General features: G+C 59.1%; 2 protein-coding genes across 2 annotated transcripts; both read left to right on the plus strand.

Annotated features, from left to right (window-relative positions):
• Positions 1-4253: 4253 nt before the first annotated feature.
• LOC309441308 (ubiquitin carboxyl-terminal hydrolase 36-like) lies at positions 4254-8281 on the plus strand (the record flags this gene model as incomplete). Its single annotated transcript, XM_082055942.1, is given in 11 exon segments — positions 4254-4503; positions 4576-4797; positions 5080-5190; positions 5483-5585; positions 5804-6041; positions 6222-6304; positions 6624-6735; positions 7021-7146; positions 7150-7161; positions 7464-7564; positions 7780-8281. Coding segments are annotated over 11 exon segments (1860 nt in total).
• Positions 8282-16437: 8156 nt separating this feature from the next.
• On the plus strand, positions 16438-20736 carry LOC309441309 (ubiquitin carboxyl-terminal hydrolase 36-like; the record flags this gene model as incomplete). Its single annotated transcript, XM_082055943.1, has 11 exons — positions 16438-16687; positions 16758-16979; positions 17262-17372; positions 17666-17768; positions 17987-18054; positions 18421-18509; positions 18673-18755; positions 19079-19190; positions 19476-19616; positions 19919-20019; positions 20235-20736. The coding sequence occupies 11 exons, from the start codon at positions 16438-16440 to the stop codon at positions 20734-20736; spliced, it is 1782 nt and encodes a 593-aa protein (XP_081912069.1).
• Between the last annotated feature and the right edge of the window lie 737 nt (positions 20737-21473).

The raw sequence follows: 21473 nt of genomic DNA on the forward strand, positions 1-21473 counted from the left end.
AGGTGACACATGGAGGAGCTGCCCATGGGACCCAGAGGCTGCATCCTGCTGACTCAGCAGGCGCTGCCCCTATGCCGCCTGATTGTCAGCGGAGCTGCTGCTTCCCTGGAGCCACGGACATGGGGGACTTGGCCTCTTCAGTGCTGGCCTCTCCTCACTTCCACTGTCCTCTTGTGCTCCTGCATTTGTGCTGCCGCTAAGGTCTTGTGTACCTTGTGACAGTCCTGTTGTGGCTACAGTGGCATCCCCGTGGCTGTGGACAGGAGCAGGCCATGGGAACCACTGTGTGAGATCTGGCCTCACTGCTGGCACCACCGTGAGCACAGGGGCTCCTCAGGGCAGGGCCAGAGGGCTGGGTACCCTTCCAAAGCTGGTGTCAGGAATACGCCCGACAAGCTGCTCCCTCAAAGGGACTTTTGCTATTTTGGGATGCCTAATGGAGTCACAGCAACAAGCTCAGAGTGTCAGTGTGGTATGTTAGGAACCAAAGGATGGGAAAAAACTCCTCTTTGTGGTGACACATGTCCATGCAGACAGCACCTGCCTTGGGTCCTATGGCAAATGCTGTCCTGGAGAACAACCACAAGCTGCCAAGTGATGTCAGGAGATTTCCAGGGACAGCATATGAGTCCCAACTGGCAGAGACTGGCACCTCATAAAATAAGTGACCATCCAAGAAGGAGCCTCCCAGATAAAACGGTGAAATCAGGAGATCATGGGCTAATGAGAGGAGAGGCTGTGAGGAGCCAGCAGGAAAAGGAACATCAGGCTGGAGAGTGTTTCAGGACACCCTCTGGGGAAGGCCCTGGCTGGATCTAGTGCAGCCCTGTCCTGCCCTTTGTGCCATTACAGACACCCCACGGTCCTGCCCTTGGCTACTGAGCCAGCTGGGAAGATGGAAAGGGCTCCGCAGTGGTGATGCTCATCCAGCTGGGTCTGCTTCCCACCCCGACCAGCGTGGCCAGTGCAGAGACACCCCACGGCCCCAGGGCACCGCAGCCCCTCGCTCTGCAGAGCAGCATCGCCAGATCAGGGCCATGCGGGGAGCACGGGGAGGGAACCAGAGCCAGCCAGAGCAGCCTGGACACCCTCACCTGGGGAAAGGGACGTCCCTGGAGAAGAGCAGGGGAGCGTTTCTGTGCCTGCAGGGGGGAACCAGGAGGAAGAGAAACCCCTTTCTGCAGACACTCATTTGGGGCCGGCTGCTCTGCTGCTGGACCAGCACTCCTGTTCTGGGCTGGGGAGAGGGGCTGGCACCGAGGGGCACAGGCCATCTGTGCTGGGGATCTCCTGGAGCTGACACCAGCAGTCCTGGGTTTCCACTGGTCTCCATGTCCTCGTGCCATGTCCAGCTCCAGCCCTGGGGCTGTGGGTTGGGCTGAGACCCGTCTGTGCCCCAGCAGCTGCTGAGCCCTTCAGAGGGGCTGGGGCTGTGGGTGAGTGCCCAGAGCTCTGCAGCCCCTGCTCGGGCACGGCCGTGGGCCAGCCCAGCCTGGGCTGCTCTGCGGGGCTGGGCTGGAGAGAAAGCCGGGGCTGTGGGGAGAGCTGGGCAGGGCTGTGCTGAGCTGGAAAGTGCTGGGAGAGGACAGCCCAGTGCTGGCTGAGCTGTGTGACCGTGCAGGGGAGGACACACTCAGCAGGGTGCACTGCTGCCATTCCGGGACTGTTTTCCCGGCTACCCACACACAGGAACTGCCCCTGCAGCTCCAAAAAGGCCTTTGAGAAAGGATCTCAGGGAAAAAAATAGTCTCTGAAAGTCCTTTATTTCATTTAAAGACCCAGAGAGCAGGGATCCTCATTTACCCAGCAATTAGGTATGAAAAGAAAACCAGACAGTGAATCAGTAAAGGATGAAAACATTAACACAATTTTAAAATCCCACCATCACAACAAAATAAAGAAGACAGGTCGAGCCTGCAGAGAGTTACATTACGACTGCCATGCAGCAGATAAGGGGCAGTTATTGCTTCAGAAAAACGTCCAGTCATCAGTTTCCACATGGCATCCTGGAGATAGGGGGAAATATCTCAGGCTGCAACTGGAATTGGTGAAGCTGTGGGGGATAACTGTGTTGTGTTGCTTCAGAAAATATTTGACATGCATATAACAATAACAATAACAACAATAATGAAACAAGCAGGCAAACAAATAAAGCCAACAACAAGAAAACAAAATAAGTGAAGGTGAATAACCATGAAAGACAGAGGAAGACTGCCCCGTCCATGGAGCTCTGCAGAAAGAGCGTGGAGTCATACATCATATGAGGCCATATAGTTGGCATCAGCACGTAGAGAAGACTTTAGCAGGGAAGACTTTGAGGGGAGCGGCCTGACTCCATGCAGCTGCAAACCTGAGAGCTGGCCGTGTGCTGAAGGGACGGGGAGAAGTGTCCTGGGCTGAACAGAAACCTGTGGATGGCACAAGGTTGGAGAGATGTGCTTTGCAGAGATTGGCAGGAGTCCTTCCCAGGGATGAGCGGGATGGGCTTTGGACACAAGGAAAAATAAAGCGGCTCTCAAGCGTGTTTTGGAATTAGTGCCACTGTCACTAATAGCAGGAAGAGGACCGTGCTGTAAGGGAACTCCTTGTTCTTAGGAGAAAAACTGAAGCTTTTTCACGTCCTTCCTTGTCAAAGCAGGTGTAATTCTTCAGTAGTTAGCCTCTAGCATGAGGTTCTTAGAAGGGCGATTTTGCTCTCAGGGCTATTCCTTTGTTTAAATTATATTTAAATGTTGTTTAAAGATTACACCTCTTAGACAGAATTGCCTTTTTATAATGCCCTGGTTTTGGTAGGAGGCTGAGGGGTAGAATATGGTGGTGGTTTCTCTTTTAGCCAAAGGAGGCCAAGGTACACATACCAGGTTTCTGAAAAGGCACAAAGGAAGGCAAAATGAGAACATGGTGCTGTGACTGGCACCCGCTGCTCCTGAGCCCTGGAGTGCCCTGACAGAATCTCTGAGGCCGAACTGTGCAGCAGGATCCCGGCAGCTCTGATCTCCCACCCTGCACTCCAGCACGGAAAATGAAAGTCACCTCATTTTGATTCTCTTCACAGCCTAAAGCACCACAGGGGTAATGACACTGGCCAGGAATCATCAAGGTGAATCAAGGTGGGACTGGAGACCTCCTAAGCACAGGATGATGTCACCCTGACTAGTCCCATGGGCCTCTGCTGCAGAGACCCTCAGCTACACCTGTTTCCTGCGGCACGGGGGCATGGAAGGGGTTTTGGGAAAGGGACCGATGGGGCAGTCTCTGGTAGGGAATCAGCCACCCCAGGGTGAGGCTGGGTGACATTCTGGTGAGCTGAAAATCTCCAAAGGCGGAGATCACCGAGAGTCCCCGGGTGTCCTGCTGCAGGGCAGCACCACCGCCTGCTCAGTTTTTCCTAATGCTCCGTTCAAAGCTCCCTGGAGGGTGTTGGTGGCTGCTGCCTCTGTCCCACCAGCCGCCACTGCAGGAGGGTTTGCCTCCCCCATCATCTCCCCAGGCAGGAGTCACTGCTTTTCCAGTGCCCTGTGCCCCCTTCAGCACTGAAGAGGCCCAACTGACTGAGCTGCTCCACAAAGCTCATGTGCCCCTGACCCACCATGACAGATGTTCCTCTGGACCTTCAACCATGTCGTGGTTTAACCCGAGCTGGCAACACAACCACGGCAGCTGATCACTCACCCCCTACCCCTTCCCCTCCCAACAGGGGAGAGAATCAAAAGTGAAGGGAGAGTTTAATAAAATAACGAAATACTAATAGACTACTAGTAAATATACATAAACCCACCATAACTCCCACGCCCTTCTCCACAGGACTGCTCAGCTGGTCCCATCCCAGCCTGTCCCGGGACACCAGGTTTGCTCTGCCCCCAGCGCACACCTTGCGTCTTGGCCTTGTGAGACTTGCAGAGGCTTTTGTTGGCCAAATCCACCATGTGCCCAGGTTCCCCTGCACTGAAACTACAGTGTGTGACCATTTAGGGATTCTGGGGCGTGCCCGGAGCACGATGGCATCACAACCAGCCCCGCCCCCCAGGCTCCACCGCTGGCGTTGCCGGGACGCGCGGGCGCAGCTCAGTCCTGTTCTGGACGCGGAGCGGACGGCGAAGCCAAGGGGAGGAGTCAGTGGGCCGAGCCGAGCGCGAGAACCGCAGCGAAGGGCGGGACTTGAGGAGGAGGCGCGGGAAGCGCGTGTGGTGGTGGAGAGGGAGAGACGAGAGAGCGGTGCGACCTTGAGGCGGCGGCACGTGCGGTGACACGCCATGGTGGGCACGGCGAAGCCAAGGGAGCTGCTGGACGCGCGGCGGGACGCGGGCGAGGCCGGGGCGCTGGGCCGGCTGCTGAGCACCTTGGCCAAGAAGGTGCTGCTGCACAAGATCGAGTTCCAGCCCGCCAGCCACGGCTTCTCCGGCCAGCCGGAGCTGCTGCGGGCCAAGTACCTGCTGCTCAGCCCCCGCACCGAGCCCGCCGAGCACCCCCGCGGCGCTGAGCAGGGACAGCCGGGCAAGCAGGGTGGGTGCAGAGGGCCGGGGGCTCTCCCTGCACAGCGGAGCCCGCGGCTCACCCGCCTCTCTCTCCCCGCAGGCGGCGACCGGACCCCGGGGTGCCACCGGGACGGCGTCCCTGTGCCCCAGAAGGGGCTGTTCCCTGCGGGGTGCCTCGCCATGCAGTGGCAGCATGTCCAGCACATTGGCGCCGGGCTGCTCAACCTGCGAAACACCTGCTTCCTCAACGCCACCCTGCAGTGCCTCACGTACACGCCACCGCTCGCCAACTACCTGCTGTCCAGGGAGCACAGCCGCGCCTGTGAGTGGGGAGGGAGCGCCCGCCTGTCCCGGGGCTGCGCTCAGCACCCTGCGCACGGCTCTGCCAGGGCTGTGCGCCTGCCGGGATGTGCCTTCTCTGCTCCCGCCCGCCCGTTTCTGCGTGGAGAGGACATTCCTGCATACGGGAGCATCCACTTCTCCTGGCCGTAGCAGTGTTCCGGAGCTCTGCATCCTGCGGCTGAGCGGCTCTGTCTGTGCTGCACACAGCCAGGACTAAGATGGGTTTGTCCTCAACGTCCTGTCTTCTCCTCTCCCACTCCAGGTCACCAAAGCGGCTTCTGCATGATGTGCGTCATGCAGAACCATGTCACGCAGGCGTTCGCGAACAGCGGCAGCGTGATAAAGCCAGTGTCCTTTGTCCGAGACCTCAAGAGTAAGGATGGCTGCCCGCGCGTCCCCTCCGGTAGCCGTGCAGGAGGGCAGAGACTATTGCAGGAGCAGAACCTTTGAGATCAGGGCAGGTCTTGGCAGAGGTTCTTCTGAGACGACTCACTGAGCCTGCCAGGGCCTTCATGGGCCTTGTGGGGCTTCCCCCACGGCCGACATGAGTCTGACGTCTCGTTTGGGCCGAGGGAGCTCACACCCAGCAGTCCCTGCCCGAGGGAGGGTGGGAGGACCTGCCCCTGTTCAGCGCGTGCTGCGGCTGATCCCTCTCTCTCCTGCAGAGATCGCCCCGCACATCCGCTGGGGCAGGCAAGAGGACGCGCACGAGTTCCTCCGTTTCACCGTCGATGCCATGCAGAAGGCCTGCCTGCCCGACTGCACCGAGTACGTGGGGCCCCTGGTGGCCGTCACTGCCCTTGTCTGCTGGTCCCCTCGTCTGCTGGGCTGCTGTCTGCCTTCTCCTGACGCCTCCACCCCACCACAGCTGCGGTTCTGTCCCCAAATCCTGTGACTGGGCTGGGTTTGGATCCTGAGCACACAGCGCTGGCCCGTGGGGGTGGCTCTTGGGGCGGGCGCTGTGTGACCCGAGCTGCCGTCTCTAGGTTGGATCGCCAGACCCAAGGCACCACCCTGATCCACCAGATCTTTGGTGGTTCCCTGCGGTCCCGTGGTGAGTGCTGGCTGCCAGGGCCTGGGCCTGTGACTCTCAGGGCTGCTGTTTCCCGAGAGCCTTGCAGTGACTTGGGAAAGTCACTAAGCATGTGCCAATTATGCAGAGCTGCAGCTGGTCAGCCTTTGGACACCTTTGACCCCTGTCTGGACCTGCCGGTGGAGATCACGGTACCGAGGCAGGGTCAGGGGGGGGAGCTCTGCTTTACAGGGATGTTCCTGCAGCTGCACCGCTGCTGCTCGAAGCTGTTTAACCTGCCAGCGTCAGGCACGGTGCAGGCAAGAGGGGATCAGCTTCTGTTGTTGCGCTGCCTCCTCTGTCTGGCCCTGACCTCTCCTCTGTCCTGGCAGCAAGCCGCAAACGTAGGGCAGGCACTGGAGCTGTTTGTGAAGCCAGACCTGCTGGGCGGAGAGAACGCCTACCGGTGTGACGAGTGTGCGGGCTGGGGCGGGAAGGGCCGCGGGTGTGCTGGTGGGAAGCAGGAGGGCAGCTGCAGTACAGGAGGGCTTCTCCACCTGCTCCACCGCTAAACCGTGAGGTACGTGGCTGTGAAGCCTGCAATGAAGCCTGTCACTCCTCATCTCCCCCCTCTTGAGACGGGGACCTGAGCCAGCAGACCTGGCCGTGAGCGGGTGCCCTGGAGCGGTACCCGCTCTCAGCAGGGTCATTTCCGTGGGGTTTGCGGCTTGGCCAGGGCTGGCAAGCACCTGGGTGGTGGAACAGCGTGAACAGCTCAAGCTCTCCCTGTGCAGATGCAAGAACAAAGTGTCGGCAACCAAACGCTTCACCATCCACCGAGCGCCGAGGGTTCTCACACTTGCTCTGAAGCGTTTTGCCGACTTCACTGGAGGCAAGATCACAAAGGTGGGTGCTCGGCCATCCAGAGCGGGGCTGTGTCCTGTCCCGAGGCCCTGCTGCCCCGAGCAAGTGGGAGGTGGTTCTGTGCGCGGTGCGAGCTCTGCCGCAGTCCTGCAGCCCTTCCCCAGCTGTGCGCTGCCGTGGGAGTTTGGCTCATCCCGGCGTCTTCCTCACCGTGGGCTCTGCCTGTGGAGAGCGAGTTCCCCCTCCCTCGCGAGACGGGACTCGCAGGACAGCTGAGCTGCTCTTGCCACCTGCTGTGCAGGCTCCTGAGACATCCTCTCTCCGCAGGACGTGGGCTACCCTGAGCTCCTGAACATCCGCCCGTACATGTCCCAGACCAGCGGGGATCCGGTCATGTACGGGCTCTACGCGGTGCTGGTGCACTCGGGGTACAGCAGCCACGCAGGACACTACTAGTGCTACGTGAAGGTGAGCCCAAGGCGCTCTCTGGGCACCTCTCTGTGCTGGGGGCCGGCGGGCGCTCGGGGGTCCGTGTAATGTGCAGACAGGAGGGTGCTCAGCAGACGTGCGTGGTGCGGAGCACTGCGGGGTACGGGCTGTGCTCCGTCACAGGAAGCGTGGAGTTCTGCTCTCGCAGAGAACCCTCACCTGTCCAGGGCCACCTGGGGATTTTGGGGAGCGGAGCTCTGCCGACGGGCGCTGTTCCTGCTGCTCGTCAGGCCAGGAGCGTCCCTGGACACAGCCCGACCCCGTTCTCTCTCCCTCCGCAGGCCAGCGACGGGCAGTGGTACCAAATGAATGACAGCGTGGTCCGCCCCAGTAACATCAAGGTGGTCCTTAACCAGCAGGCGTATGTGCTGTTCTACCTCAGGTGAGCATGCCCTGTGTCCCCGGCCCCTCTGCCCCTGCTCAGCACGTGGGACGGGGCTGGGGACACGTGCCTGGGTGTGGGAAGGAGCTTGGCCCAGGCAGCCCCAGTGCCCACGTGCGTGTGCTGGCTCGGGGAAGGGTGGCAGGGAGAGCTCCAGCCCCTTGTTGTCACTCAGACACTGGCAGTTAACACGTGCCCTGCTCTGCCTTCCCCAGGATCCCCAGCCCCGGGAAGAGCTCAGAGGGTCCCGTTTCCAAAGCTGCCTCCAGCCTGCCTGGCCGTGTCAAGCTGCCTTCTGGGTCACCGTCACCCAAGCTGGCCCGGAAAGCCACACACGTGGCTGCAGCGTTTCCCAGTGACGCAGCCCCGAGGCCCAAGAAGCCGCGCTCCTCACAGCCGCCACCCGCGCCCAGAGCGGCTCCAGGATTTTACGGCCTCAGTCACACCAGTGGGGCCAAAGCGCAGGTTCCCCGGAAGCGCTGCTGGGAGCCCGGGCCCCTGCCCGCCTCTCCCAGGCTGCCGGAGCCCATCCCCGGCCAGGAGCCGTGGGGCAGCGGGGAGAACACCGGGACACCGGGAAGGGACCCTCGTGGCAGGGCTTCTGCCAGCCTGGTGCTGGCAAAGCTGAAAGCCTTCTTGTCGGCCAGAGCTGCTCCGCAGACCAGCAGCACCGTGTCACCACCACCGGCCAAGAAGCTGGCGCTTTCCGACACATAGGTGAGTCTGAGCTTCTGCCCAGAGACTTCAGCAGGTGTCTCGTGCCTCCGGAGCCAGGGCTTGTGTTGGGGAGTGCAGGAATGGTGCTGGTACCTTGCTAAGCAGGAGGCGGGTGGGGAGAGCCCATCAGCCCCAGGGCTCTGCCCTCCCTCTGGTTGGGGGTGCGGGGCCAGGCCCCCGCTCTTGTTCCCATCCCTGCAGAGGCTGGAGAACTGGCTGCTGCCTCCCTGCTCAGGACGGCGCAGTGGCTGCGCCAGTCCCTGGAGCGGGGCGGCCTCGCCAGCCTTGTCAGGGCAGCGTGTCCCCGGGGCGATGGGAGCTGGTGACACCACAGCTGGAGGCTGCAGAGTCGCCTCCTCCCCAGGCAGCGGCTGCACCAGCTCTCTGGGCGCCACTGTGCAGCCGGGGCTGGGGACGGCGCTGGGGGTTCTGTCCTTAACGTTTCCTTCCTTTTTTCCTTTCTGCTTCTAAGGGAAAACACTTCTGATTCTTCTCCTACTCCCCCACTTCCCTCTCCCTGTCTGTGTCTTTTCCCCTCCCCTTTCTCTGCGCTCCCCTTTTTGTTTTCTCCTCTTGGCTCACAGCAACCTCTTTTATTTAGACCACCAAGTTGTTCTTTCTGTCAATAACTGCAGGGCAGCCCCAGGGAAGGAGAGCAGAGGGACCACCATGCACGTCCTCACCTGCTGCTGCCGGTTCCTGTGCCCGCCCCAGCCCCGCGCTGGGTCCCTGTGGGGCCGGGGCGCTGCCGCTGGGACACCGGGAAGAAACTGGAGCGTTCCCTCGGGAACCGGCTGGGCTGGCGGGACAGCGGGAGCGGCCAGAGGAGCCACAGGGAGGATCGAGGCTGGAACAGCTCTGCTGGGAGGAACGGCTGAGAGAGTCCTCAGCACTCGCACAACTCCTGGGAGAGCTTTCCATCAGATACTTCATGGTGAAGATTTCAAACACGATTTCATAAAGGAGGGGTTTTTCTTTCCCAGTTGTTTTCTATCATTTTTCAGTGTATACAAGAAGTGATAGCAGCATTCTATAATGAATATTGATCCAGGGGGTCTCCTGGAGACATCTGGACAGGCAGGAGAACAGTCCTGTGAGGCTGGACATTGTACAGATGACTTTGCCCCTCACCCCTTCCCAGTCCCACCTGTTCCCTCACCGGCCCCCTGGGACTTGGCCTCACCAAGCTGGAGCACAAGTGTGATGGGAGCGGCTGAGGGACCTGGGGGTTCAGCTGGAGAACAGGAGCTGAGGGGAGACCTTCTGATCTCTGAACTGCCTGAAAGGAGCTTGGAGCCAGGGGGGTCGGGCTCTGCTCCCCAGGAACAAGCGCCAGGAGCAGAGGAAACGGCCGCAAGTTGCGCCAGGGGAGGTTGAGGTTGGATGTGGGGAACAATTTCTTGCCCAAAGGGCTGTGGGGCATTGGAACAGGCTGCCCAGGGCAGTGCTGGAGTCACCATCCCTGGAGGGTTGGACAGACCCGAGATGAGGGTCTCAGGACACGGGTCAGTGCCGGGGGTGGGGAACGGTTGGACTCCACGATCTTAGAGGTGTTTTTCAACCAAAATGATTCTATCGCACAGTCTATCTTTGCATTGTAATAGTGCCTAAAGGTCACAGCCAGGGTTTCTGTTGTCTTGTCCTGGTATTTTTGAAAATGGGTAGAAGTCTGTCTCAAAGAATGTAATGAAAGCAAAAAAAAAGAGCATGGGTAGAGTGAACCACGGGAAGGAGGGAGGGCCAAGTATGAAGGTGAATCTCAGCAAGAGCAAGTATTTACACATCACTAGTGATACGCATCACTTGCAGGCTGTAAATCGTTGACACTTTTTTTGTTAGTAATGGAAACGTTTCCTGTGTCCCACAGGATCCTTGTGTCACTGTTGTGAACTGCAGATGCATTTTTGGCATCAAAACGAAGGTGCATCTCAAAGCTGGGTGGGTCAGATTGAAATGGTTACCGGGTGTATATTGGTAGCATATGAAAGAAAAAGGCTCGCAGTGAACTTTACCATTGGGAGCTTCTGGCAGGTGTTGATCTGCGAGAAGCAGCCTCAGCAGAGGTGAGAAGCTTCTAAAAGATGGAAATAAGGCGAGTCAGAAGAGAGAGAAGATTCTGAGAGATCTTAAGAGTGAACATGAAATAACTGAATGCAAAAGCAAGTCTTAATGCTGCGTCTTGACTGAGCTGGAGTGTGGGAATCTGGGCTTTGGAAAGCTCAGAGTTTGCACAGGGTGGAAGACAAGAGTCATAACAGCATAAAGGGAGAAGGGCTGGAGCTGACTTCTGCTGGGAAAAGCATTTTTGCCTCCCCTAGAAAAACAGGTGACTTCCAGAAACATGTTCAGTACCCGTTTTCTCAATCTGGAGGTGTCCTGGTGGAGGAAGGCTCGGCACCTCACTGACACACGCAGGGCAGGCGAGGCAGAGGAAGATGTGCTGTCTGGGTTACCGGCTCAGGCCACTGAACAGCGGCACTGACTGCGATAGAGAAAGCAGCGACCGAGGGGAGCTGGAAGGGGCCTTGGCTGCAGGTAACCGTGCCCTGGGCTGAGAGTGGCTGGCTCTGCGTCTAATGAATGTGACTGAGCATCTTCCTGTCTGTGTGCTGATCTTATTCAATTGTGGTGTTTCACAAGGGAGAGAGAAAGAGAAAGGACATGAAAAGTAAATGTCGTGCTATCTGCTTTTCAAAACTGCCTTTCTATTCTTTTTAAACAGGCTCGGAATTTCTCCTTTCAAACCTGTGTCTTTGGAGATGCTGGAGGAGACGAAGGAGGAGGACACCCAGGAGGAAGACGCGCGAGGAAGATGTGGAGTCTCTGCACGGCCTTCAGGAGAGTCTGAGGAACCAACAGAGGAGGACGTGGAGACTCCACAGAGCATTCAAGAGGCAAGTCACTGGTGTACGGACCGTTCTGTGTGACGAGGGGATATTTTAGAGATGGAGGAGGTAAAAACAAACAGCTCATAAAGAACCCAAGTCCAGCCTCCCCAAACCAGGATTTTGTTGCAGTGCCCTTGAAAGAAATCCTTTCTAATTTAGCTATTGCTGTGCTTAAGGCTGTGGTAGTTAAAAGCCCTGAAATGTTAATTGTTCAAGCGCTGTGTGTGATGACCAAACATTATGTGGTTGCAGGGGGACCAGTATATGTATTTCTAAAGTTAATTGTTACCTCATTGTTTATAATTCTCTTTTTCTTTGCTCCTCCCTGCAAATCCAAACAGTGCTGAAAAGAAAGCTGTGAAGGAGGAGTCTGGTTTAGTGGTGCCCACTTGGCACTGTTGCCGGGCTGTAAGATGGCCATAAAATCCTTGTAGGATTTGGTGAAATCCGGTAGAATGAAGGTAGCATGAAAGAAAAACAAGAGATCCATGGATAAGCTGAATTCTTGCAACATTTCAATTATTTCCCTTTTAACCCAATGAAGAGAAGAAAGAAGAAGACAACACATTTTAGTCAGATTATTAAAGCCTGTATCTGCCTCAGCATATTCTAGATCACTTGAGTATTACACAGAAAACCTAAATGCACAGCCCAGCAGATCAGATCAGATCAGATCACCTGTGACAACACAGCTCATTCTTGGTTTTGTAGCTCAAAGCGATGTTCTTGCTTTCATGTGCTCCCTCCTGTTCACAGCTGCAAGTTCCAACAGTCTCTGCACCAGCAGAGCTCCTGAGAGAACTGGTGCTAACCCTTGTGTATTAAAAGGTTCATGCAGCGGCTGTCAGTGTTGGGTTCAGGAGATCTGGACTCTCTGGTTCAGTTCTTACCTCTTTCATTGGCGTGTACAGTAATTTGTGCACTCAGCTCCTCTCTGCTTTCATTTGAAGTCCAAAAAAACCCCAGGTAAGTCAAGGCAGCTAAAAAGAGGCAACTTAGGTTGCTGGTGTCTGCAGCTGGTGCTTGTGCAGGGACCCTGTTTCTTTCTCCCTTACTTTTTTGTCTCTCCCATTTCCTGGCAGAGCACAATTCAGGATGGGGGTGAAGAAGCAGAAGAAGGAGCTGTTTACGTGTCTTTCTGCAAAGAGTGCAGATCCAGCAAGCTGCCAACGAAGGAGCAGGATGGCTCCGGGTAAATAAAGCTGGCGTGGTGGCACTCAGGACGGCTGCTCATGGACTCTGACACCCGGCCCCCGGCTCCTCCAGACCGCGGCGCCAGCTGCGTGCTGGGCACCATGGGTGTCTGGGCAGGGGAAGGCAGGCGAGGCCAGTCCTGGGCGTCAGGGGAGGCTTTGCGCCAGCCCTGTCCCCTGGTGCTCTCACCAGCTCAGGGAGCACAGCAGCAGAGTGCAGGACTACCTGCGCCAGAGCCTGCCGAACCTGCAGAGCCCGCAGGAGCCCTTGTGTGAGGCGGCCGTCGTGTTCCTGGGTGAGCCACAGCCCTGCCGAGGGACCCCCCTGCCCACGGCAGCTGCCAAATCTGCCGGGCAGCTGCAGAGCCCTGCCTGCCCCATGTGGGGCCCACGGGGATCCCTGCTGCCCTTTTGCACCCGGGCTCGCACATGGGTTCCCCGTAGGAGCTTTGCTGGGTCTCTCGCAGCCTTCTTGGTCTCCCCATTCGGGGCACCGCCCTGGCTCAGCCTTGCCCAGGGGCAGGAAGGTGCATGGCCAGGCCCGTGGGGCTGGTGGCAGGAAGCTGGGTCTCTGGGCAGGCAGGCTAGCGGGCTGCGTGACGGGCTGTGTGTGCCTGGGGCTCATCGGGCGCCAGCAGGCAGACGTGTGCCAGGAGAAGCTCCGGGTCGTCTACGAGGGTCAGTGAGGACAGTGGGGTGTCTGTGGGAGCTGGCAGGAAGGAGGAAACACCCCAACTCCTGCCCTAGGCCGGCAGGGCTCTGCTCCCTGCGCAGGTGAGGGTCAGTGTGGGCAGATGTGGCAGAATGCAAACCCCCGTCTCTCCCCTCCCTCCTTCAGTATGGAAGGAGTAGGCACATCTCCCTCTCTCTCTGCTACTTGAGGCCAACAGCTTCTTTTGTTTGGCCCCAGAGCCCCTGGCAAGGGCCATTAGGAGAAGGGAGTGCCGAGGCGCCAGGGAGGCGCTGGGCGCCTGCGGCCAGTGTGGGGGATGTTTGGAGGCTTCAGGGGCACCCACAGCCAGGGTGGGGGTGCAGAGAAGCTTCTAGAATGCCCACAGTCAGATCTGATCAGCCAATATAAAAACGGGATTCTCGTCGAGACTCCGCCCATCGTCACGGGTCTCTCGGAGCACGATCAAGATGCTGCCGCCGAGAGCCCCCCCGGGATGGAGACTCCACTTGCCTCACCGCCACGGGTGTGAGTAAAACTTCTCGCAGAATTGCGAGTATATTTATACTTTCCGTGCACATATGCACGTGTAACTTTCCGTGCTCAATATTAGCACGTGTAAAATTAATCCTCGCAGAATCGCGGGTGTATTTTCCTTCCGTGCACATATGCACGTGTAACTTTCCGTGCACATTTGCACGCATACTTTCCGTGCTTAATACAAGCACGTGTACTTTCCGTGCACATTTGCACGCGTAGCTTTCCGTGCTCAATACGAGCACGTGTATAAATTATTTCCTCGCACAATCGCGAGTGTATTTTCCTCCCGTGCTTCCACATAAGCACGTGTAATATTCCGTGCAGATTTCCACGTGTAAGTAAATTAACCCTCGCAGGATTGCGAGTGTATTATAAATTTACCCTCACAGAATCGCGAGTGTACACTTCCCGTACTCACTACGAGTACGTGTATCTCTTTAAAAATAATCCCACACCGTGTTCAGGCAAGTGTGTGCTTCTCCGGGACTCAGGGCCGGCTCCGGCATTGTTTTGGTGAAGACACGTGCATGCACTCTGTGGACCGCCTGTTGTATTAGTTGCTGCCCCTTAATAATTTTCCTCAACTGATACCCGAACCTTTATTTAAGTCACTTTTGGAGTGCTAAAACCCTGTTTCTCCCCGGTTTAATAAAAGTTGTTTTGGACCCTATTGTCCCTTAAACTAACCTCGGGGTGCCTCCGTGACAGCAGAGCAGAGAGAGACTTCAGGAGCACATTGGACATTGGTGGCCAGCACCCTTGGGCTGATCCCGGCACCCCTGCCTCCCTCCTGGCCCTGGGGAGAGCTGGGGGGGTAGTGGTGATCCTGGCCGGAGGAGCTCCGGAGGTCCCCACAGAACAAATAAACCAAACAACAAGAAAACAAAACAAGCGAAGGTGAATAACCATGAAAGACAGAGGAAGACTGCCCCGTCCATGGAGCTCTGCAGAAGGAGCATGGAGCCGTACATCATATGAGGCCATATAGTTGGAATCAGCACGTAGAGAAGACTTTAGCAGGGAAGACTTTGAGGGGAGCGGCCTGACTCCATGCAGCTGCAAACCTGAGAGCTGGCCGTGTGCTGAAGGGACGGGGAGAAGTGTCCTGGGCTGAACAGAAACCTGTGGATGGCACAAGGTTGGAGAGATGTGCTTTGCAGAGATTGGCAGGAGTCCTTCCCAGGGATGAGCGGGATGGGCTTTGGACACAAGGAAAAATAAAGCGGCTCTCAAGCGTGGTTTGGAATTCGTGCCACTGTCACTACTAGCAGAAAAAGGACCGTGCTGTAAGGGAACTCCTTGTTCTTAGGAGAAAAACTGAAGCTTTTTCACGTCCTTCCTTGTCAAAGCAGGTGTAATTCTTCAGTAGTTAGCCTCTGGCATGAGGTTCTTAAAGGGGCAGTTTTGCTCTCAGGGCTATTCCTTTGTTTAAATTATATTTAAATGATATTTAAAGATTACAACTCTTAGACAGAATTGCCTTTTGGTGATGCCTGATCAATATATTTTCTCCCTGGTTTTGGTAGGAGGCTGAGGGGTAGAATACGGTGGTGGTTTCTCTTTTAGCCAAAGGACCCCAAGGTTTCTGAAAAGGCACAAAGGAAGGCAAAATGAGAATGTGGTGCTGTGACTGGCACCCGCTGCTCCTGAGCCCTGGAGTGCCCGGACAGAATCTCTGAGGCCGGACTGTGCAGCAGGATCCCGGCAGCTCTGATCTCCCACCCTGCATTCCAGCACGGAAAATGAAAGTCACCTCGTTTTGATTCTCTTCACAGCCTAAAGCACCACAGGGGTAATGACACCGGCCAGGAAACATCAAGGTGGATCAAGGTGGGACTGGAGACCTCCTAAGCACAGGATGATGTCACCCTGACTAGTCCCATGGGCTTCTGCTGCAGAGACCCTCAGCTACACCTGTTTCCGAGAGTCCCCGGGTGTCCTGCTGCAGGGCAGCACCACCGCCTGCTCAGTTTTTCCTAATGCTCCGTTCAAAGCTCCCTGGAGGGTGTTGGTGGCTGCTGCCTCTGTCCCACCAGCCGCCACTGCAGGAGGGTTTGCCTCCCCCATCATCTCCCCAGGCAGGAGTCACTGCTTTTCCAGTGCCCTGTGCCCCCTTCAGCACTGAAGAGGCCCAACTGACTGAGCTGCTCCACAAAGCTCATGTGCCCCTGACCCACCATGACAGATGTTCCTCTGGACCTTCAACCATGTCGTGGTTTAACCCGAGCTGGCAACACAACCACGGCAGCTGATCACTCACCCCCTACCCCTTCCCCTCCCAACAGGGGAGAGAATCAAAAGTGAAGGGAGAAATTTGGACTGAGAGAAACACAGTTTAATAAAATAACGAAATACTAATATACTACTAGTAAATATACATAAACCCACCATAAGTCCCACGCCCTTCTCCTCAGGACTGCTCAGCCGGTCCCATCCCAGCCTGTCCCGGGACACCAGGTTTGCTCTGCCCCCAGCGCACACCTTGCGTCTTGGCCTTGTAAGACTTGCAGAGGCTTTTGTTGGCCAAATCCACCACTGTGCCCAGGTTCCCCTGCACTGAAACTACAGTGTGTGACCATTTAGGGATTCTGGGGCGTGTCCAGAGCGCGATGGCGTCACAACCAACCCCCGCAGGCTCCGCCGTTGGCGTTGCCGGGACACGCGGGCGCAGCTCAGTCCTGTTCTGGACGCGGAGCAGAGCGGACGGCGAAGCCGAGGGGAGGAGTCAGTGGGCCGAGCCGAGCGCGAGAACCGCAGCGAAGGGCGGGACTTGAGGAGGAGGCGCGGGAAGCGCGTGTGGTGCTGGAGAGGGAGAGACGAGAGAGCGGCGCGACCTTGAGGCTGTGGCACGTGCGGTGACACGCCATGGCGGGCACGGCGAAGCCGAGGGAGCTGCTGAACGCGCGGCGGGACGCGGGCGAGGCCGGGGCGCTGGGCCGGCTGCTGAGCACCTCGGCCAAGAAGGTGCTGCTGCACAAGATCGAGTTCCAGCCCGCCAGCTACGGCTTCTCCGGCCAGCCGGAGCTGCTGCGGGCCAAGTACCTGCTGCTCAGCCCCCGCACCGAGCCCGCCGAGCACCCCCGCGGCGCTGAGCAGGGACAGCCGGGCAAGCAGGGTGGGTGCAGAGGGCTGGGGGCTCTCCCTGCGCCGCGCAGCCCACGGCTCACCCGCCTCTCTCCCCGCAGGCAGTGACCGGACCCCGGGGCGCCACGGGGACGGCGTCCCTGCGCCCCACAAGGGGCTGTTCCCTGGGGGGCGCCTGGCCATGCAGTGGCAGCGTGTCCAGCGCATCGGCGCCGGGCTGCTCAACCTGCAAAACACCTGCTTCCTCAACGCCACCCTGCAGTGCCTCACGTACACGCCACCACTCGCCAACTACCTGCTATCCAAGGAGCACAGCCGCGCCTGTGAGTGGGGAGGGGAGCGCCGCCTGTCCCGGGGCTGCGCTCAGCACCCTGCGCACGGCTCTGACGGGGCTGTGCGCCTGCCGGGATGTGCCTTCTCTGCTCCCGCCCGCCCGTTTCTGCGTGGAGAGGACATTCCTGCATACGGGAGCATCCACTTCTCCTGGCCGTAGCAGTGTTCCCGAGCTCTGCATCCTGCGGCTGAGCGGCTCTGTCTGTGCTGCACACAGCCAGGACTAAGATGGGTTTGTCCTCAACGTCCTGTCTTCTCCTCTCCCACTCCAGGTCACCAAAGCGGCTTCTGCATGATGTGCGTCATGCAGAACCACGTCACGCAGGTGTTCGCGAACAGCGGCAGCGTGATAAAGCCAGTGTCCTTTGTCCGAGACCTCAAGAGTAAGGATGGCTGCCCGCGCGTCCCCTCCGGTAGCCGTGCAGGAGGGCAGAGACTATTGCAGGAGCAGAACCTTTGAGATCAGGGCAGGTCTTGGCAGAGGTTCTTCTGAGACGACTCACTGAGCCTGCCAGGGCCTTCATGGGCCTTGTGGGGCTTCCCCCACGGCCGACATGAGTCTGACGTTTGGTTTGGGCCAAGGGAGCTCACACCCCGCAGTCCCTGCCCGAGGGAGGGCGGGAGGACCTGCCCCTGCTGCAGCGCGAGCTGCGCCTTATCCCTCCCTCTCCTGCAGAGATCGCCCCGCACATCCGCTGGGGCAGGCAAGAGGACGCGCACGAGTTCCTCCGTTTCACCGTCGATGCCATGCAGAAGGCCTGCCTGCCCGACTGCACCGAGTACGTGGGGCCTCTGGTGGCCGTCACTGCCCTTGTCTGCTGGTCCCCTCGTCTGCTGGGCTGCTGTCTGCCTTCTCCTGACACCTCCACCCCACCACAGCTGCGGTTCTGTCCCCAAATCCTGTGACTGGGCTGGGTTTGGATCCTGAGCACACAGCGCTGGCCCGTGGGGGTGGCTCTTGGGGCGGGCGCTGTGTGATCCGAGCTGCCGTCTCTAGGTTGGATCGCCAGACCCAAGGCACCACCCTGATCCACCAGATCTTTGGTGGTTCCCTGCGGTCCCGTGGTGAGTGCTGGCTGCCAGGGCCTGTGCCTGTGACTCTCAGGGCTGCTGTTTCCCGAGAGCCTTGCAGTGACTTGGGAAAGTCACTAAGCATGTGCCAATTATGCAGAGCTGCAGCTGGTCAGTCTTTTGGTATCTGTGGGTCACGAAGCTGCTGGCTGTGGGTCCCCAGCTCATTGCCACCAGCAAAGGAACCCACGTTGCCAGCTGTCCAGCAACACTTGTTGTCCCAGCACGTACAGGCTGCGAATGCTGGTGCTGCCATCCCAGAGCCCAAACGCGCAGAGGGGGAACACGGCAGCTGCCTGCGCTGTGCTGGGGCGGTGGTGCCGTGCTGTGCTGGGGGTACTCACTGCTCTTTTCTTGCAGTGAGGTGCTTGATGTGCAAAGCAGTCTCGGACACCTTTGACCCCTGTCTGGACCTGCCGGTGGAGATCACGATACCGGGGCAGGGTCAGGTGGGGGGAGCTCTGCTCTGCAGGGATGTTCCTGCAGCTGCACCGCTGCTGCTCGAGGCTGTTTAACCTGCCAGCGTCAGGCACGGTGCAGGCAAGAGGGGATCAGCTTCTGTTGTTGCGCTGGCTCCTGTGCCTGGCCCTGACCTCTCCTCTGTCCTGGCAGCAAGCCGCAAACGTAGAGCAGGCACTGGAGCTGTTTGTGAAGCCAGACCTGCTGGGCAGAGAGAACACCTACCAGTGTGACAAGTGAGTTTGCGGGCTGGGGCGGGAAGGACCGCGGGTGTGCTGGTGGGAAGCAGGAGGGCAGCTGCAGTACAGGAGGGCTTCTCCACCTGCTCCACCGCTAAACCGTGAGGTACGTGGCTGTGAAGCCGGCGATGAAGCCTGTCACTCCTCATCTCCCCCCTCTTGAGACGGGGACCTGAGCCAGCAGACCTGGCCGTGAGCAGGTGCCCTGGAGCGGTACCCGCTCTCAGCAGGGTCATTTCCGTGGGGTTTGCGGCTTGGCCAGGGCTGGCAAGCACCTGGGTGGTGGAACAGCGTGAACAGCTCAAGCTCTCCCTGTGCAGATGCAAGAACAAAGTGTCGGCAACCAAACGCTTCACCATCCACCGAGCCCCCAGGGTTCTCACACTTGCTCTGAAGCGTTTTGCCGACTTCACTGGAGGCAAGATCACAAAGGTGGGTGCTCGGCCATCCAGAGCGGGGCTGTGTCCTGTCCCGAGGTCCTGCTGCCCCGAGCAGGTGGGAGGTGGTTCTGTGCGCGGTGCGAGCTCTGCCGCAGTCCTGCAGCCCTTCCCCAGCTGTGCGCTGCCGTGGGAGTTTGGCTCATCCCGGCGTCTTCCTCACCGTGGGCTCTGCCTGTGGAGAGCGGGTTCCCCCTCCCTCGCGAGACGGGACTCGCAGGACAGCTGAGCTGCTCTTGCCACCTGCTGTGCAGGCTCCTGAGACATCCTCTCTCCGCAGGACGTGGGCTACCCTGAGCTCCTGAACATCCGCCCGTACATGTCCCAGACCAGCGGGGATCCGGTCATGTACGGGCTCTACGCGGTGCTGGTGCACTTGGGGTACAGCAGCCACGCAGGACACTACTACTGCTACGTGAAGGTGAGCCCAAGGCGCTCTCTGGGCACCTCTCTGTGCTGGGGGCCGGCGGGCGCTCGGGGGTCCGTGTAACGTGCAGACAGGAGGGTGCTCAGCAGACGTGCGTGGTGCGGAGCACTGCGGGGTACGGGCTGTGCTCCGTCACAGGAAGCGTGGAGTTCTGCTCTCGCAGAGAACCCTCACCTGTCCAGGGCCACCTGGGGATTTTGGGGAGCGGAGCTCTGCCGACGGGCGCTGTTCCTGCTGCTCGTCAGGCCAGGAGCGTCCCTGGACACAGCCCGACCCCGTTCTCTCTCCCTCCGCAGGCCAGCGACGGGCAGTGGTACCAAATGAATGACAGCGTGGTCCGCCCCAGTAACATCAAGGTGGTCCTTAACCAGCAGGCGTATGTGCTGTTCTACCTCAGGTGAGCATGCCCTGTGTCCCCGGCCCCTCTGCCCCTGCTCAGCACGTGGGACGGGGCTGGGGACACGTGCCTGGGTGTGGGAAGGAGCTTGGCCCAGGCAGCCCCAGTGCCCACGTGCGTGTGCTGGCTCGGGGAAGGGTGGCAGGGAGAGCTCCAGCCCCTTGTTGTCACTCAGACACTGGCAGTTAACACGTGCCCTGCTCTGCCTTCCCCAGGATCCCCAGCCCCGGGAAGAGCTCAGAGGGTCCCGTTTCCAAAGCTGCCTCCAGCCTGCCTGGCCGTGTCAAGCTGCCTTCTGGGTCACCGTCACCCAAGCTGGCCCGGAAAGCCACACACGTGGCTGCAGCGTTTCCCAGTGACGCAGCCCCGAGGCCCAAGAAGCCGCGCTCCTCACAGCCGCCACCCGCGCCCAGAGCGGCTCCAGGATTTTACGGCCTCAGTCACACCAGTGGGGCCAAAGCGCAGGTTCCCCGGAAGCGCTGCTGGGAGCCCGGGCCCCTGCCCGCCTCTCCCAGGCTGCCGGAGCCCATCCCCGGCCAGGAGCCGTGGGGCAGCGGGGAGAACACCGGGACACCGGGAAGGGACCCTCGTGGCAGGGCTTCTGCCAGCCTGGTGCTGGCAAAGCTGAAAGCCTTCTTGTCGGCCAGAGCTGCTCCGCAGCCCAGCAGCACCATGTCACCACCACCGGCCAAGAAGCTGGCGCTTTCCGACACATAGGTGAGTCTGAGCTTCTGCCCAGAGACTTCAGCAGGTGCCTCGTGCCTCCGGAGCCAGGGCTTGTGTTGGGGAGTGCAGGAATGGTGCTGGTACCTTGCTAAGCAGGAGGCGGGTGGGGAGAGCCCGTCAGCCCCAGGGCTCTGCCCTCCCTCTGGGTGGGGTGCGGGGCCAGGCCCCCGCTCTTGTTCCCATCCCTGCAGAGGCTGGAGAACTGGCTGCTGCCTCCCTGCTCAGGACGGCGCAGTGGCTGCGCCAGTCCCTGGAGCGGGGCGGCCTCGCCAGCCTTGTCAGGGCAGCGTGTCCCCGGGGCGATGGGAGCTGGTGACACCACAGCTGGAGGCTGCAGAGTCGCCTCCTCCCCAGGCAGCGGCTGCACCGGCTCTCTGGGCGCCACTGTGCAGCCGGGGCTGGGGACGGCGCTGGGGGTTCTGTCCTTAACGTTTCCTTCCTTTTTTCCTTTCTGCTTCTAAGGGAAAACACTTCTGATTCTTCTCCTACTCCCCCACTTCCCTCTCCCTGTCTGTGTCTTTTCCCCTCCCCTTTCTCTGCGCTCCCCTTTTTGTTTTCTCCTCTTGGCTCACAGCAACCTCTTTTATTTAGACCACCAAGTTGTTCTTTCTGTCAATAACTGCAGGGCAGCCCCAGGGAAGGAGAGCAGAGGGACCACCATGCACGTCCTCACCTGCTGCTGCCGGTTCCTGTGCCCGCCCCAGCCCCGCGCTGGGTCCCTGTGGGGC

This window comes from Streptopelia decaocto (genome assembly GCF_964273445.1).
Source record: "Streptopelia decaocto genome assembly, chromosome: 6".
Taxonomy (NCBI): Eukaryota; Metazoa; Chordata; class Aves; order Columbiformes; family Columbidae; genus Streptopelia; species Streptopelia decaocto.